At 40.7% G+C, this 14,375-nt stretch overlaps 1 protein-coding gene across 16 annotated transcripts in view; it reads right to left on the bottom strand.

The window, feature by feature from the left end:
• Nucleotides 1-14,375, bottom strand: part of EGF (epidermal growth factor) — an 81,176-nt gene that overhangs the window by 60,160 nt on the left and 6,641 nt on the right. For 8 of the 16 annotated variants that reach the window (XR_011501835.1, XM_070504573.1, XM_014839060.3 and 5 more), the window contains 2 exons: nucleotides 2,347-2,546; nucleotides 61-242 (listed from right to left, as the gene is read on the bottom strand). The exons of 1 other annotated variant lie outside the window; for it this stretch is intronic. Coding sequence is in view for 11 of the 15 variants with exons in the window: in XM_070504573.1 (XP_070360674.1) it covers nucleotides 61-242; nucleotides 2,347-2,546 (382 nt within the window). In the remaining 4 variants the exon portion in view is untranslated. Of the gene's footprint in view, nucleotides 1-60; nucleotides 243-2,346; nucleotides 2,571-14,375 lie in introns of all 16 variants that reach the window. 7 more of the 16 variants (XR_011501834.1, XR_011501831.1, XR_011501832.1 and 4 more) reach the window with 1 other exon arrangement.

The raw sequence follows: 14,375 nt of genomic DNA, 5'->3' as shown, positions 1-14,375 counted from the left end.
TCCACAAATTTTCATCAGATTTTGAATTATATTTCCATGTCCAAAAACAGCAGAATTTACCTTTCTACTGGATCAACTGCTACATTTGCAGGAGATTTTAAGGTGCCCAGGAGAACACGGGAATTGTTTCCTTTCATATCTGTTACTGTAATGACTCCTTCCTCTTGATTTGACCAAATAAGTTCTTCATTTATCCAATTTATTGCCATTCCTGAAACATTTCTCTCTATATTGCATATTCTCTGTAAAATCAAATTTCCAAAATTATTATTAATATTTCCCCATTCGCAATGAAAATTTCATTTTTATAAAAGTCTATTCTTTTAAGCATGTGTCATTTTTGTGCATTCCCCAAATTATTTAACTGATAAAATAGTCACAGATACGGTGGCATTGTTTTGAAGCAGTAATGCTAACCCTCCCGTGTGAATATTTCTGGGCATAATATTTGCGTAATGGCTTTGAAAGAGAAAACTACCCTATACTTATTGAAATCAGGCAATCAACCATCATGGATTAATTTCAACTATAGTAACAGTGGAATTTCAATGCTACTTTAAAGACAATTCATTCAATTCCATTTGCTAATGGAATTTTCCAGATTCTGACCTGGGCCCAATTCCAAGCTTTGCCAAATTCTGACAAGATTCCTTTGGAGTTTGTGCACAGAGCTACAGAGCAAGTCAACTGCTCGTTGGGGCCCCTCCTCCATCAGGCCCTTCTTTCTGCAAGTCCTCAGGGCTTCACGCCATGACCTGTGACCTGGAGAGCAGGGCTTCTCTTTATGCCTCTGGGGTGGGCAGTGTTTCCTGCTCTCTTGTGATAAAAACACCAAACAAAAAGCCTCTGTTCTCTCCTACTTCCAGCCTGTGCAGGTAAACGGGCCCCGATTTGCACCATGACAGATTTCCGCGGTGGGAACATGCCCACAATCACCATCCCCAGCTGCTGACGTCACATCTCTGAAGTCGGAGTTGGGCAGATGGAACAATTTCATGAGCCTGTGCTGTTCCTATATCTCAAAGCGGTCTAGCTGATCCATTCGACCAATTGTTAGTATACTGAGACACAGTTCACCCAGGTAAACTGTTTGCATTTAATGCTTGTCCTTTATAAACAATGTTTTAACCCAAAGGAGTGAACATAATGATGGATTTGGGGCTTCAAGCCAATCTTTTCCCAATGACTTAACATAAATTAACAACTATTTATGTATCTGGCTATTCTGTGAAATTCTCTAGACTCTAGACTCAAGATTTTGAAACTATTCTACAGAGGCCAGAGAATAACCATAGTCATCCTTGTTAACAGCGAGATTAGCAAGTATTAGAGATGTGATAAACAGATTAGCACCTAATTGAAGCTTTTAAGAATAATTGGAGCAAGAAAGGTTTATTTAAAAAAACCCAAACAGTGTGCACTTTGTGTTGAGAATAAATGCTTAGGGTTTCTCTGCTCACGTGCCCTCTGTAATCCACCTCCCAGGAATAGAGAACATTCCTCCTGGGCCTCATTTAAGGGCTCTACCAGTTGAAAAGAAAGATTAAAGATCTTTTGTACGTACTTGAAGCAAAATATTTTATATCTGTCATCTGCTTTATTTTTTTTCCAGAGTGCAAACACCTTGAGAATAAAATTCTTTTCAATTTTTTCTTCCTAAATCTCAAGTGCCAAAACCCATGACAGAGATTTTATACGGATAAAACAGGTTTGCCCAACCTCAGCACTACTGACGTTTTGGGCCCAATAATTCTTTGACGTGGGAGCCGTGCTGCCTGTGGCAGGATGTTCGGCAGCATCCCCGGCCTCTGCCCACTAGATGCCAGAAACACATCCTCCCTCCACCCCAATCCGTCTCTACAACCAAAAATATCTCCAGATACTGCCAAATGCCCCTGGGGTGCAAGATCACGCCCCGCCAAGAACTAGTGGAGTAGAAAATCATCATGGAAATGGTCTGATTTAACCTACAGATTTTATAGATTAACCTATTTTATAGATTAAAATAATCTATTATTTTATTTTATTTACATATGTTTATTATAGCTATAAAATATCTATAAAATAATCTATTTTAATCTATAATATGGTGATCTGACTTAATAAACTTATTTTCAAAATTACACTGACATCCTCATTTTTTCCTTTTGGGGGCTTCTGAATATCAATGCCACATTCATGGGCTTGTTCAATAGTGTGATACCACAGACGTAGATTAAATAAACACCTGCAAGTGCCAGACACACCTTTGAATTGTAATTTTCATTTATATGTTATGGATTCACTATATCGTATTTGTCAGCCTAGACAAAAATCCTTCCAATACTGTGGAAAATGGTACTTTACCTCTTGCCTTGTCCCATTCAGAAAAACGCTTTGCAAAAGTTGTCTTGCTAGATCTACCCAATAGATTCTTCCCTCATTGTAATGAAAATCCATGATGACCGATATGCCAGCATCTGTCACCAATTGCTCATGATTAGTTCCTTCCAGATCAATCCTAAAGATACTATTTCCATAGGAGAAAATTAAGAAGGGCACAGGACCTGAGAGGGAAGAAAGAAAGAAAACTGTATATTTTCAATGATATTTTATCTGATTTAGACAAAATACATCTCCATGACAACCATTACAAGCAGAATTTTTTTTCTTGAGGAAGATTCACCCTGAGCTAACATCTGTGCCAGTCTTCCTCCATTTTGTATGTGGGTCACCACCACAGCACAGCTGACGAGCGGTTTAGGTCCACACCAGGGATCCGAGCCTGCAAACCCCGGGCCACTGAAGTGGAGCATGTGAACTTAACTGCTAGGCCATGGGGCTGGCACCCAAGCAGAATTAATTTTTTAATTCTTGGTTTTATATTTTAAAAAAGACTATTGTATAGAGAATAAAGAGTTCCTGTGGATGTTCACAATTTTGTAAATCGTCTTCTCCACAAATTGATTGTCAGAAATAAGCATTGCCAAATTACGAACAAAGAACCACTTGAAGAGAAAAATACTTTCTACTCTTATCGATAAAATGCCACTTTATGTTCAAAAAGAAACCACCTACTGTATTCTATCGTGGAAAGGGTCTGTGTGAATACAAAATTTAATTATGGGAATTCAAATAAAGTTACAGATACTATCATTTTGGAAACGGATCCCCTCTCCGAGTCTCACCTTATGAACAGAGACCTCAGGGTAACGACACAGAAGAGCATGGAGAAAACTAGAGATCTTATGTGGAAGCAGGAAAAATTGAAATACCACCCTGTGAAAGCTCTGAAATATTTTGTCCTCATTAACACTGCCACATAAAATGCAGAACGCCAGTTAAATGCGAATTGCAGATACATTACATGGGACATACGCTAAAAAATTATTCACTGCGTAGGTGAAATTCTAATTTAATGAGGTGCCCTATTTTTTTTTTACTTGTTAAATCTGGGTAGTGGGCTCCCTGGATTTCTTGATTCCTGCAGGGCCTTGCCCTGTACCCAACTCTACACCTGGGGTCCAGTCCTGTTCCAGGTGAAGCCACCCACCCCCTCTGACTCCTAGGTATGCGACACCTGCTCGGAAGCCTGATCCTTCTCTTTGGAAAACACAGCACAAATTACTGGCTGACTCCATACACAGCTTGTCTTTGATGCTCCAAGATGATGCCAGGGGACAGTTTCATCCTCTGCAGCCAGGCTCGTTTCCTTGGTCTCACCTGCCTGAGGGTGAGGAGACAGTTGCCACTCTGCCTTTAGATACTGGAACCACTGGGATGAGCGAGGGAATGGTTAAGAATTCTAATATAGTCTCACTACCTTGCTGGGTTTATTCCATTCTGTTTTCACGTTAAACTTTAATACCTTAATGTGACATAATAAATGTGTTTATTGTTCTCAGGATTAAACAAGATGATGGAATAACATCCTCTTACTCGGGGATTATGTTCTAGAGTCAGAAAATATTAACCCCATGTTAGAGGATATGTCGGAATTGAGATACAAGAGGAAGAGAGAAGTATAAGATCATGTGAGTTTGAAATAGGTGCCAGCACAAATGTTCAAGAGTGTTAGCTCAAATCACTCCTCCCGGAGCGTTTCCACAATGCCAGCTTCCCTGCACAGATGCGTAGTAGGGAGCCCATTCTCCACTGCCACTTGGTTGGAAGATCAGAGCTATCTGAGAAGAAATGGAAAGGGCATTGGACAGAGAGCCAGGAGGGCTGGTTTCCAGTCCTGGCTTCACCAGCTTCTCTGAACATCTCACAGGATCTCTCCTGCCCATATCAGAGGACTGGTGGGAAAAGAAATGAAGTTATAAGTTTGAGACTATTTCATTAATTATGGAGCACTGCACAAATGTAATTCACCATTGCTTATTCCCACAGCCAGGGTCTCACTACACAGGGCTGTGCCACTGTTCAGATTTGAACCCTCGGACTAGAATGTTGGTGGAACCACCTCTCCTGTAGCATTGCTTCCTGGAGAAAGGAAGACACAGGGAAAGGCGCCCTAAACCGACAGCTACTAGCCACGGGCCATAGAGTGCTGTGGGCCTATGGATTTACTGCCAGGAGCCCTCTCCTTAAAATGAGTATCATGCATTCTCCATAAACTGAATAAATGTGTCCAACGTATATTTTTAATTTTCTAATGCATTGATACATCGATGAGATTGATAAGACATTTAATCATTTAAAACTATTAGTAAATGGGAGGTCTCCAGGTAAAAAAAGGAGAAAGGAAAGGCACTCTAAACACATTAGTCTTCCTTCCCCAACATAGCACAATACTGGGTACATAACAGGTGCTCCAAATTTCTTAATAAATCAATATGTTAATGAAGAAATGACTGTGTTTTGTTTATTTGTCTGGGCTTTTACCAACAGGAACAAAGGCAAAGACACTAGCAGAGCTATCAAATTCATGAAAGCAGTCTATCGTATTTTGCTAACAGGAATAATAATAATAACAATAACAAGCTTTCCCATCTGATCTCATCTATCCTCAGTATGCCACCATGAGCTGAGAGGCCAGATACTAAAGTCAATAAATCAAAGAGAAAAAAGAAATCTGAAGAATACCTAGATTCATAAAACACAAACCATACCGTTAACTTCAGCAACACTTTTTTCCCCCCACAATAGAACACTTTATTCTTCTGTTCTCCACTGGTCATGAAAAGGCACTGTATCTTTCCTGGAAACTGGAGGGGATTTTGGGCAAATCAACAATTGAAAATCACGTTCCTCTGTTCAGCAACTTTTTGAAAAACAGAGTATTTATAAAAACACTCAGGATGAAAAACTAATACATTTTATTTTCAGATTTTTCCCATTTACAGGTGAATCGCAGCATCCAGGGCATATCACAGCCCCTTAGAACTGGGAGACCCTAGACATTACCTAATTCAGTGTGGCCCCAAATCATTTATTCAAAAGAATCACACAGGGTGCTGTGTGTCTGTGTGTGAGTGTGTATCTTTTGCAGATCCCTCCCCTTGAGTTTCCAGTTCAGCACGGTTGGGCTGAGAGCTAGAACTCTGTGTTTTGAACAGACACTACAGGTGACGCTTACATCCTGGTGAATTTGGAAAACATGGATCTACTTCAAATGAGGAAGTTCAACGATGTTTGTTAGGTGGTGGTAGTTGGAATTAGAACCCAGACCCTGCCCTCCCAATCCAGTATTCTTTCCTGAGTTGGTCTGGGTTATGTGTCAAGACATTACAATCTTCATGTTACTTATGTAACCAATTTTAATTCCACTTCCTCAAAGCACTGTGCATTTTTCCTACACTGTCAGCATCATCTTTTGTCAACCAGGCCCTGGGCTGAGTATTTGTAGACATGAAATGTATTATGATTTAAAAGAAAATGAAAGACTTTGAGAATTAGCCTTGGTGATAGTCATTATCCTGTACTATCACTGGAAAGTGATAACTGAGTTAGTGTTTTTTCAGACCTGTCAAAGACTCTATAAACATCGACGTGTGGTACAATCTGTGGATCTGAATGTCATCACAGGTGCGTGTTTGAACAGCTAAACTTTCCCATGTCAAAACCAATGGTGTTTATTTTGGGTGCGGTTCAGTAAGAGGCAGGTGCACAGAGAATAAAACATCATTTCTAAAGAATACAAACCTGAAGACAGCCAAGAGGTCACAGCAAATCAATGGGAACCTCTGACTTCTCAACCTGGGGATTAGGAGGGGATCTTCGGGAATTAGAAAGGAGTCCGGAATGTCTGGAGCATAGTGGCGATTTTTATTAGTGACTACAAGAACCAGGGCCACCATGGCACAGAGGTCAGTCACGAAAAGCAGGTTATACTGGAAGTGGGGGGCAGAAACAGAATATTTCACAACCGGTTCCTCTCCCTGTGCTCTGAGTCTGGGGGAGTGGCCCACACAGGGGAGTGAGGAGGCAGATTGACTGTCTTCTGCAGGCCCTGGGGGCAAAGGCTCATGTGACCTAGTTAACACAGAAATGATACCGGCACCCAGACTAGCAAGAAACCTTAGTCTTCTCTCAAGCCAATGCTGCCACCTGCCCTCCGCACCACAGGTTTCCTGCTCTCACTCTGAAGACAGCCTGAAGGCTCACAGGAGAAGAAAGTGAAAGAGAGCTCAGACCTTCAGGATTCAACAACGCGCGAGAGAAAGTGTAGATTTAAACTGATGGATGCCACGAAGAAGGACGGATGGCTCCTCACACTGAGCCTCTGTCAGCCCCCTGGGAGGAGCCATCCATTACTTCCTCCCACGGGGCTGACTTGAATGATATCTTGGGTTTCATGAAATGCAGAAAGTTTTATTTCACTCTAAAACACTAATACCGTCTCTTTTTCTCAATTACAGTAAGTAATTAAAAGGGCACACATTTCCTTTGTGGGCAGTCACAGCTTTGTTCTCAGCTTATTCGTTAATGTCAACATTCAGGGCAGGTGAGAGAGAAGCCAGGCGATTCAGGAATTATACATCCAGAAAGGGGAGCTGGGGGATGGGAATTTAAATCTGAATTCTGTAAGGAAAGCTCTGGGGCTCAATTTTGCTTTCTGTAAAATGTGAATGAAGATTGCCACCCTGAGTGGTGGTAGAAAGGTGTCATCCAAAGCAGAAAACAGCCCCTACCTGACCCTCAACCGCATCCTTATTATCAAGCTCAAGAGGTCTCCTCCCAGGTCCTCAGGACAGTCACTGAGACCAGCAGGTGCTGCAAGATTGCGCTTGCTTTTTTCAATAGGACTTCTTAGAGTCTTTAATGTGCTATTACACACTTTGATTCTCCAAGAGGGTGGGTGGTGAATATCATCAGAATAGTAATAGCCAACATCTTGCATGTTACCTCTGGGGTAGCAGCACACTGAATGCATTATTTCATTTAATTGGGTGACACCGGGAGGGAGGTGCTCTCAGCATCTTCATTTTACAGAAGAAGAAACTGGAGTTTAGGGCAGTTCCCTCACCACAAGTCACACCGCCAGTAAATAACAAAGTGGGGATTTAAAGCCATGTCTTTCTGATCACAGGTTGCAGCTTTTAAACATCGTGCTGTACTGCTTATCCCAAACTGAATTCACCAGGAGCTCTTCTTCTTTAGCATCTTGTGTGCACCAGGTCAAGGAACCCACTTCAGGAAACACTGTTCTAGGCGCATTCTCCACAAGGCTGGATTCTCTGCATCCATATCCCAGGAACTGACTAGAAACTGGGTCCCTTTAAATGAATTCCTACAATTACATCACCTGGATAACTTTATATCTAATTCTCTAATATACTGCATCCCATACATAATGCCTTCCTTGCATTCCTTGGCTCATTGCCCCTTTCTCCATCTTCAAAGCCAGCATGTAGGATCATCAAATATCTCTCTGATTCAGTGATATTCTTCCTCCTTTGACATTCTCCATTCCCCCTTATAAGGACCGTGGTGATGACATTTAGGATCCACCTGGAGAATCCAGGGTGATCATCCCATCTCAAGATCACATTTGCAAAGTCCCTTTTGCCATGTAAGCTCACATGCACAGGTTCCAAGAATTAAGATACAGACATATTTGGGGCCATATTCAGCCTACAATAGTTAATGATGCTAAACATCTTTTCATGGACTTATTTACCATCCTTATACTCGCTTTGGTGAAGTATCTACTTAAGTCCTTTGCCAATTTTTTATCTAGGTTATTTGTTTTCTTATCGTTGCATTTGAAAGGCTTTTAAAAATATATATGTTGCACATAAGCCCTTTGTCAGATATGTGATTTGCAAATTCTTTCTTCCAGCACACAGCTTGTCTTTTCATCCTCTCAACATTGCCTTTGGCAGAGCAAAGGTTTTAATTTTGAGAAAGTACAATTTGTCAGGGTTTTTTCTTTTGTATATCCTGCTTTTGGTGTCATTTCTAAAATTCTTTACTTAACCCCAGGACACAAGGATTTCTCCTATGTTTTCTTCTAAGAGTTTTACAGTTTTACATCTTAAATTCAGATCCATGGTCCATTTTGAGTTAATCTTTGTATAAGGCATGTGGTTTAGGTTGGAGTTCATTGTGTGGCTCACAGATGTCTAATTGATCCAACATCATTTGTTGAAAAGACTATCCTTTCTCCATGGAATTGCTTTTGCACATTTGAAAAAGATCAAATTATTATATTTGTGTAAGTCCATTTCTGGACTTTCTCATCCATTCCATTAATTTATGTGTCTATCTCTTGGCTAATATCACATCTCAGTACAACTTTTAAAAAACTCATAATAATGCAGTTTTGCAGAACAGTGAACCCCGTTATAAGGTTCCTGTGCTGTAGGTGACCCTTCATCTTAAGTAAGCATGTTTAAATGTCCCCCAGCTTGTCAGCAAAAATCGTGCTCAGTTTTATTTAAAGATTACTGTTACCAGACTAAAATGCATTTGCCAACATTAAAGCGTTAGAAAAGTCTTTCCAGATGCTTCACACACACACTTACATGTGGCAAGACTCAGAAATCACTAGGCTGACCTGTCTTCTGAGTTTTGCCCCTCTATTTTCTACTCTCTGCTGGACATTTTCAACTGGGGATGTACCCCAAAAGGGCCTCAGCATGTTAAAAATTGAGATTATGCAATACCTTCTGATTAGTTCACATTTACTGAAAAGACTGAATTTGTAGGAATTCCAAAATCTGGTTTAAAGTTCAAAATGTTTTGCTATTTAGTCTTTGACAGCTGTCATAGACAAAAAAGATGTTTCACAATCATATCTATATCAAATGAAAGAAATGCTTCACTGGCTGTATGTATAAAATCATAAAATATACTCTTTAATTACATCTAGCAATTATTCACAAATTTTGTTGAATTAGACTAGCAAATTTCTATCTTCCTAGATTTCATTCAGTAAACGCAAACTAACCAGAAGGTGTTGTATTTTACATTTTTAACCAATGGATTAAAAGGGACAAAGATTCTTTATTTGGAAGTTTTTAAAAAGTAGTTTGGAAAACTCTGTTTACAGGTGTTTTTAAGAGTGTACACATGTGAGTTCTTAATAGGTGACATATTAACATTGATTCAACAACCAAATCACATGTCAGTGAGAACACTTCCAGCATCTGTTCTCAAACTGCTCCCTTCACACACAGATTTCTCACTCCTCATTAGAATGCCACCTTTAACTCAGAGGAATAAAGTTCTCTTGTTTTAGTTATTTTTTGTGACATCCATTTGTCATCACAGAAAAGGTCAAAAAAAATGTGAAACACTTGTCCTTTTTTAAAAAGAAAAATATGTAACATTCTAAGTGCTCTGCTTAAAGAAACTGCAGGAAGCTACGGGACAAATATTTTCACGGTAACTCCGCAGCCAACATAAAGTAGCCAACATACAGAACCCAGCTTAGTCTGGTTTTCACAGGAGTAACGACGCCGACAACGCCCCGTAGCACTTTGTGCAGCTCCAGTGTCAATGGCTTTGCTGTGCGGCAGTGAACTGTAGCCAGGGCCCACTGGAACCTCCCCTGAGAATCCTTTTCAGTTCATGTTCCAGGAAACGCAGTGGCCCCGTCACCCTGGGCGCACTTACACTATCTTTTTCACGGTATATTTGTTAATCTATAAAGAAGTTATTGACGGCTGAGGAAATTTCTGCTCTGATGCATCTCCCCTCTATTGGCGAATGAAAAATGATTGTGGTCCTTTGTGCCTTTCATTGTTGGAACAGAGAGGCACATACAAGAGTGGCTAAGATCACTGGCACTAGAGACAGAATACCCATGTTGATTCTTTGCTGGCTTTACAGCTTATTAGCTGTGTGACCTTCAGCTCACTACTCAGCCTCTCTGTGCCTAGGTTTCTTCATCTTTAAACGGAGATACTAATAGTACTTACCTCGTCGGATTACTATGAAGACTAAATAAATTAATTCACACCAAGTGCTTAGAATTTTTCCTCACTTATAGTAAGTTCCCAGTAATTGTTGATTATTAGTTTCTAGAAAATACTATAAGCTGAGATATATTAGAAAGACCTATAATTACACCCTACTGTGTAATTTTCCCAATAGTAATTTCTTCAAAGTTTCAGTAATGCTGTGAAGCTTTCAATAGTATTTGCTGACGAAAGGACACATTTTAATCTGTCATCATGTGGTTTTCCATGTGTTATTTTAGCCGTGTTTGACCACAGCAGGAAGCAGGAGGAACACGTCTTCCACCAACGAGATGAGGCTTTCCATTTTGGCCGTAACGTCAGAAACCTCAAGGCCCTTCTAACTTTTCTCATTAAGCTTAGTAAACACGGCCTTCAAGATCACAAATTTGAACACGACTGTAAAAGTCATAAGAAGTTGTTTTCACATTCTGGATACTCCTTTGCAAACATCACACTTGTCCTGAGGGCTTCCTGTCACCATTAGCTAACGTTTAGAGGGAATTTACACTTGTTGCAAAGTTCATCACTAGTAATAAGCATAAATCCATTTTCCAGGCTGTCTTTTTCTTAATCTCTCTTTTTTCTCTTATTTTTTGTCAAGTCTAGAGAGATTTACATTGTTTTTGCCTCCGATGCAGCCAACAAAGAGCTTATTCTAGAAATCAGAGAACGGTCAGTGCTGTCCTTCCCTCATGGTTCTCTTCGCCTTGCATTTTTAGCCTTGTCTGCGATCCTCAGTTCCTGTGCAGGAAGGTTTTTCAGCCACTTGTTGGATTTTGTGAGAGTTAGTTTCGACAAATCCAACTAATATGGTCCACACGCCATCAGGTAAACTGCAGCTCAGCCCGCACCTGGCCCTCTGAGCTGGGAACCCCACTGTGCCGTCAGGAGACCCTGGGCATCTGGATCAGTGACGTCACCACTGTCAGCCAAAACACAACTGATGCTGAAAAAATATTTGTTGAATTGACTTGAGCTAATTCATTGGTGTAATTTATATAAAAGGAAATCTCAGTCCTACCTTCAAGGTGCTTTCAACATAAAGAACTAGATATACTGAAAGACTTTCCCTACGATTTAAGTACTATCAACTCATATCCGCCACGTAATTGGACCTCATCAGTTTCAAAAGCCGAGGCCTAACACACTTGCCAGGCGTAGAGCATCCACTAAGGGGGAGACAACTCTTTCCAGCAAAGTAAGGCAACAAACAAGTGTGACACCAGAAACATCCGTCCGAAACGGCTCCCCTGTTTCCTGTGACAGGATCGATCCACTTGTGTAAAGCATATACCACAACTCATTCTGTTTAAAATTACCCTTTGTCTCAAAAATGGCATTTCATCCTGTCTGCTGGAAGTAATAAGACCTGGTCCCTTCATATCATCAACATAGCTTCTGTTAAAAGGGAGATCCATGGACAGCACTTCAGCTGAGCCCCCTGTTCCAGAAGCTAACAGATCAATACTGAGAGACAGTCGCCTGTTAGCCTCTCGTTGGCACTGTTGGGTACTTTTTAAATGCACTGAGATTCTAGATGGAAATTTTTCTTCATATGTCTTCTTTTTCCCTCTTACATGAACTCTTTGCCACGATTCATTAGAAAAACCAAGAAATATAAAAGTTTTAGTTGATTACTCAAATTTGTTTTCCAAAACATGATAAGCCTTTAGATCCACTTAGAGTTTTTCAGATTCTCAACAATGTTGCTTGGGCTGAAAAGATATACAGTTCCATATCCTGGGCAAATGAATACTAATGACAGTAACCTTTGCAATTTCCCTGCACACCAAGCAGAGGTTCGATTTCTTTGTATTGAAATTCTATAGTAGACAGAATAATTGTATGCTTCAGAGAGAGGGGGGGAAAACACCAGAAGACCCCTGGTAGCTTCTGCCTCTGGGCAAGTTTTTAATCCTCATAAAGGAACAGCCCCAAATACACAGCAACTATATATTATGACAGTGTTGAGTCTGACCGATTTTCCATCTTTGATCTGTTTACACAAGAATGGAGTCTATGGAAGAAGAAAGATCCTTCTTCAAGCTTTCGACATTTTAACCAGAAAAGTATTGAAGAGAATGAAATAGAACACGATTTCTCAACTGACACACCGTGTGCTGAAGAACAAGGAAGCTGCCACGATGGTTAGGACTATCTGTATCCAAGCAACCACCTACTCACCAAAAGAGCCACCTCGTGAACGAGATGCACTCACTACACTGAAAGCCGGTGGGCAGCACCCTGACTGCTGTTCTGCACGGAGGAAGAAGGCAGTGCTTTCCATCCTCTTCCATCCTGCCACTGGGAGGGGCTTTGACAATAAATCAGCGTGTACCATGAATCCCTGTCACCAGAGTGTGCTGGCTCTCAGATGCCTTCACGCTCACACCAATTCCAGTGTACTGTTCGCTGGGAAACGCCTGGGAAACCCAGACACTGCGGGACAGTAGCTTGGTTGGCCAGGCTTGGGAGAACCATAAGATCAAGGTCATCAGTGAAAACAGACGCACACACCAATTCAAACTCCAGGCTTAGAAAGAAGGTCAAGAGGTGAGGAGAGCAGGAGTCCCTGCCTTGTATCTGGCTAAAATGACTGAAGTTTCTATACATTAACTCATTTCCAGCATGGAGAAGAAAGATGATGTTAAGGATAGACGAATCATGGAGGAAAGATGAATGATGATGTTAAGGGATGCCTTATTCCACAGTTGCCCTCAGAGGTTAGTAACATTGGCCATATAAAGTGAAATGGAAATGTGTTTTCAGATATAGCAAGATCTTTCAAGAAGTGTGAGGGTCCCTTCGGTTTAATGTAATTTTTCTTATACGTGTGGCAAAAATGTTACTCATTCTTCCAGGCCCGGCTCTCAATCATCTTCTTGCTGTGGGTCCCGGCAAACAGGGCAGCTGGGCATGGGACTGGAGTGGCGGTGTGCAACGCCACCTCATTTTTAATACAGAATCTCTACAAAACGAATCTGCATTCTTGGTTTACCTAACGTCCAGCTATCGCTTCCTTCGATGTGACAAGCGTTAGCATTCTGGATGAAAGCATTGACCTGTGGGCAAGAAGTAAACACACCATGGGGGCAATTATGTGCCAATGGTCAGGATTTTTCTTGTTGCTGTTGTTGTCGTCATTGTTCCCAGTTCTTTCTTAAAGTTAACTCTAATTCCAACATTAGAAACTACAACATACCAAAACTAACATTCTGTTTCCTAGTTCTAGCATTGCTCATATTTGAACTAATAACTAAAACTAAACTAAACACTAAACTGCTTCTTAGAATTTGAGAATTGCTTGAAAAACATTTAGGAATTCCTTCAAAGACAGTGCATTCTGAAAAACCCAAACATTCTGAAAAAGCTCTCCAAGGCAGTGGGGTCCAGCTGTTGAGGCTACTTATTGAGTCTTTAAGTTTTCTGTTCATAACAAATTTACGAGAACTGCCTCATTAAAATAATTTCTGAAATATCTTAGGCCAAGCAATTTACAAACGTTAGAAAATTACTAGTTTCTTCTCAGTTTTCTTCACCACAATCAAAGAGACTAAAAGGCTAAGAATACTGAACGGATTTTTAGAAGGCTTATTTTCCAGGTAAGAAATTTTTACCTTTCATCCGAGGTCAATGTTTGATTTTTTAACTCTGTCTGGATTAAGAGACAACATATAAATTAGTACAATGAATTCCGTAAGTCAATGATAAAAACAACAGAGGAGATATAGTCACTGATAGCAGGCCACTGACCACTGGGCAATGTTCTGCCTCCCTCATTTTCAACCACTGGTGGCTCCCACCTGCCTCCTGCACCTCTGGCCACTCCACTGTGAGGCCACAGTGCTCGTGGAAGACGCTCTCTCCCACCTGACACTCCCTGTACCATTTCACCTGAAAAGCTGCTGGCATTTTCCTCAGCACAAGTGAGATCAATCTCTCACTTTTAATAAGACCCTCTTTGAAGACTGGTGATAACAGAGA

This window comes from Equus asinus, chromosome 3, assembly GCF_041296235.1.
Source record: "Equus asinus isolate D_3611 breed Donkey chromosome 3, EquAss-T2T_v2, whole genome shotgun sequence".
Lineage (NCBI taxonomy): Eukaryota > Metazoa > Chordata > Mammalia > Perissodactyla > Equidae > Equus > Equus asinus.
This window is presented reverse-complemented; position numbering and strand designations above follow the sequence as displayed.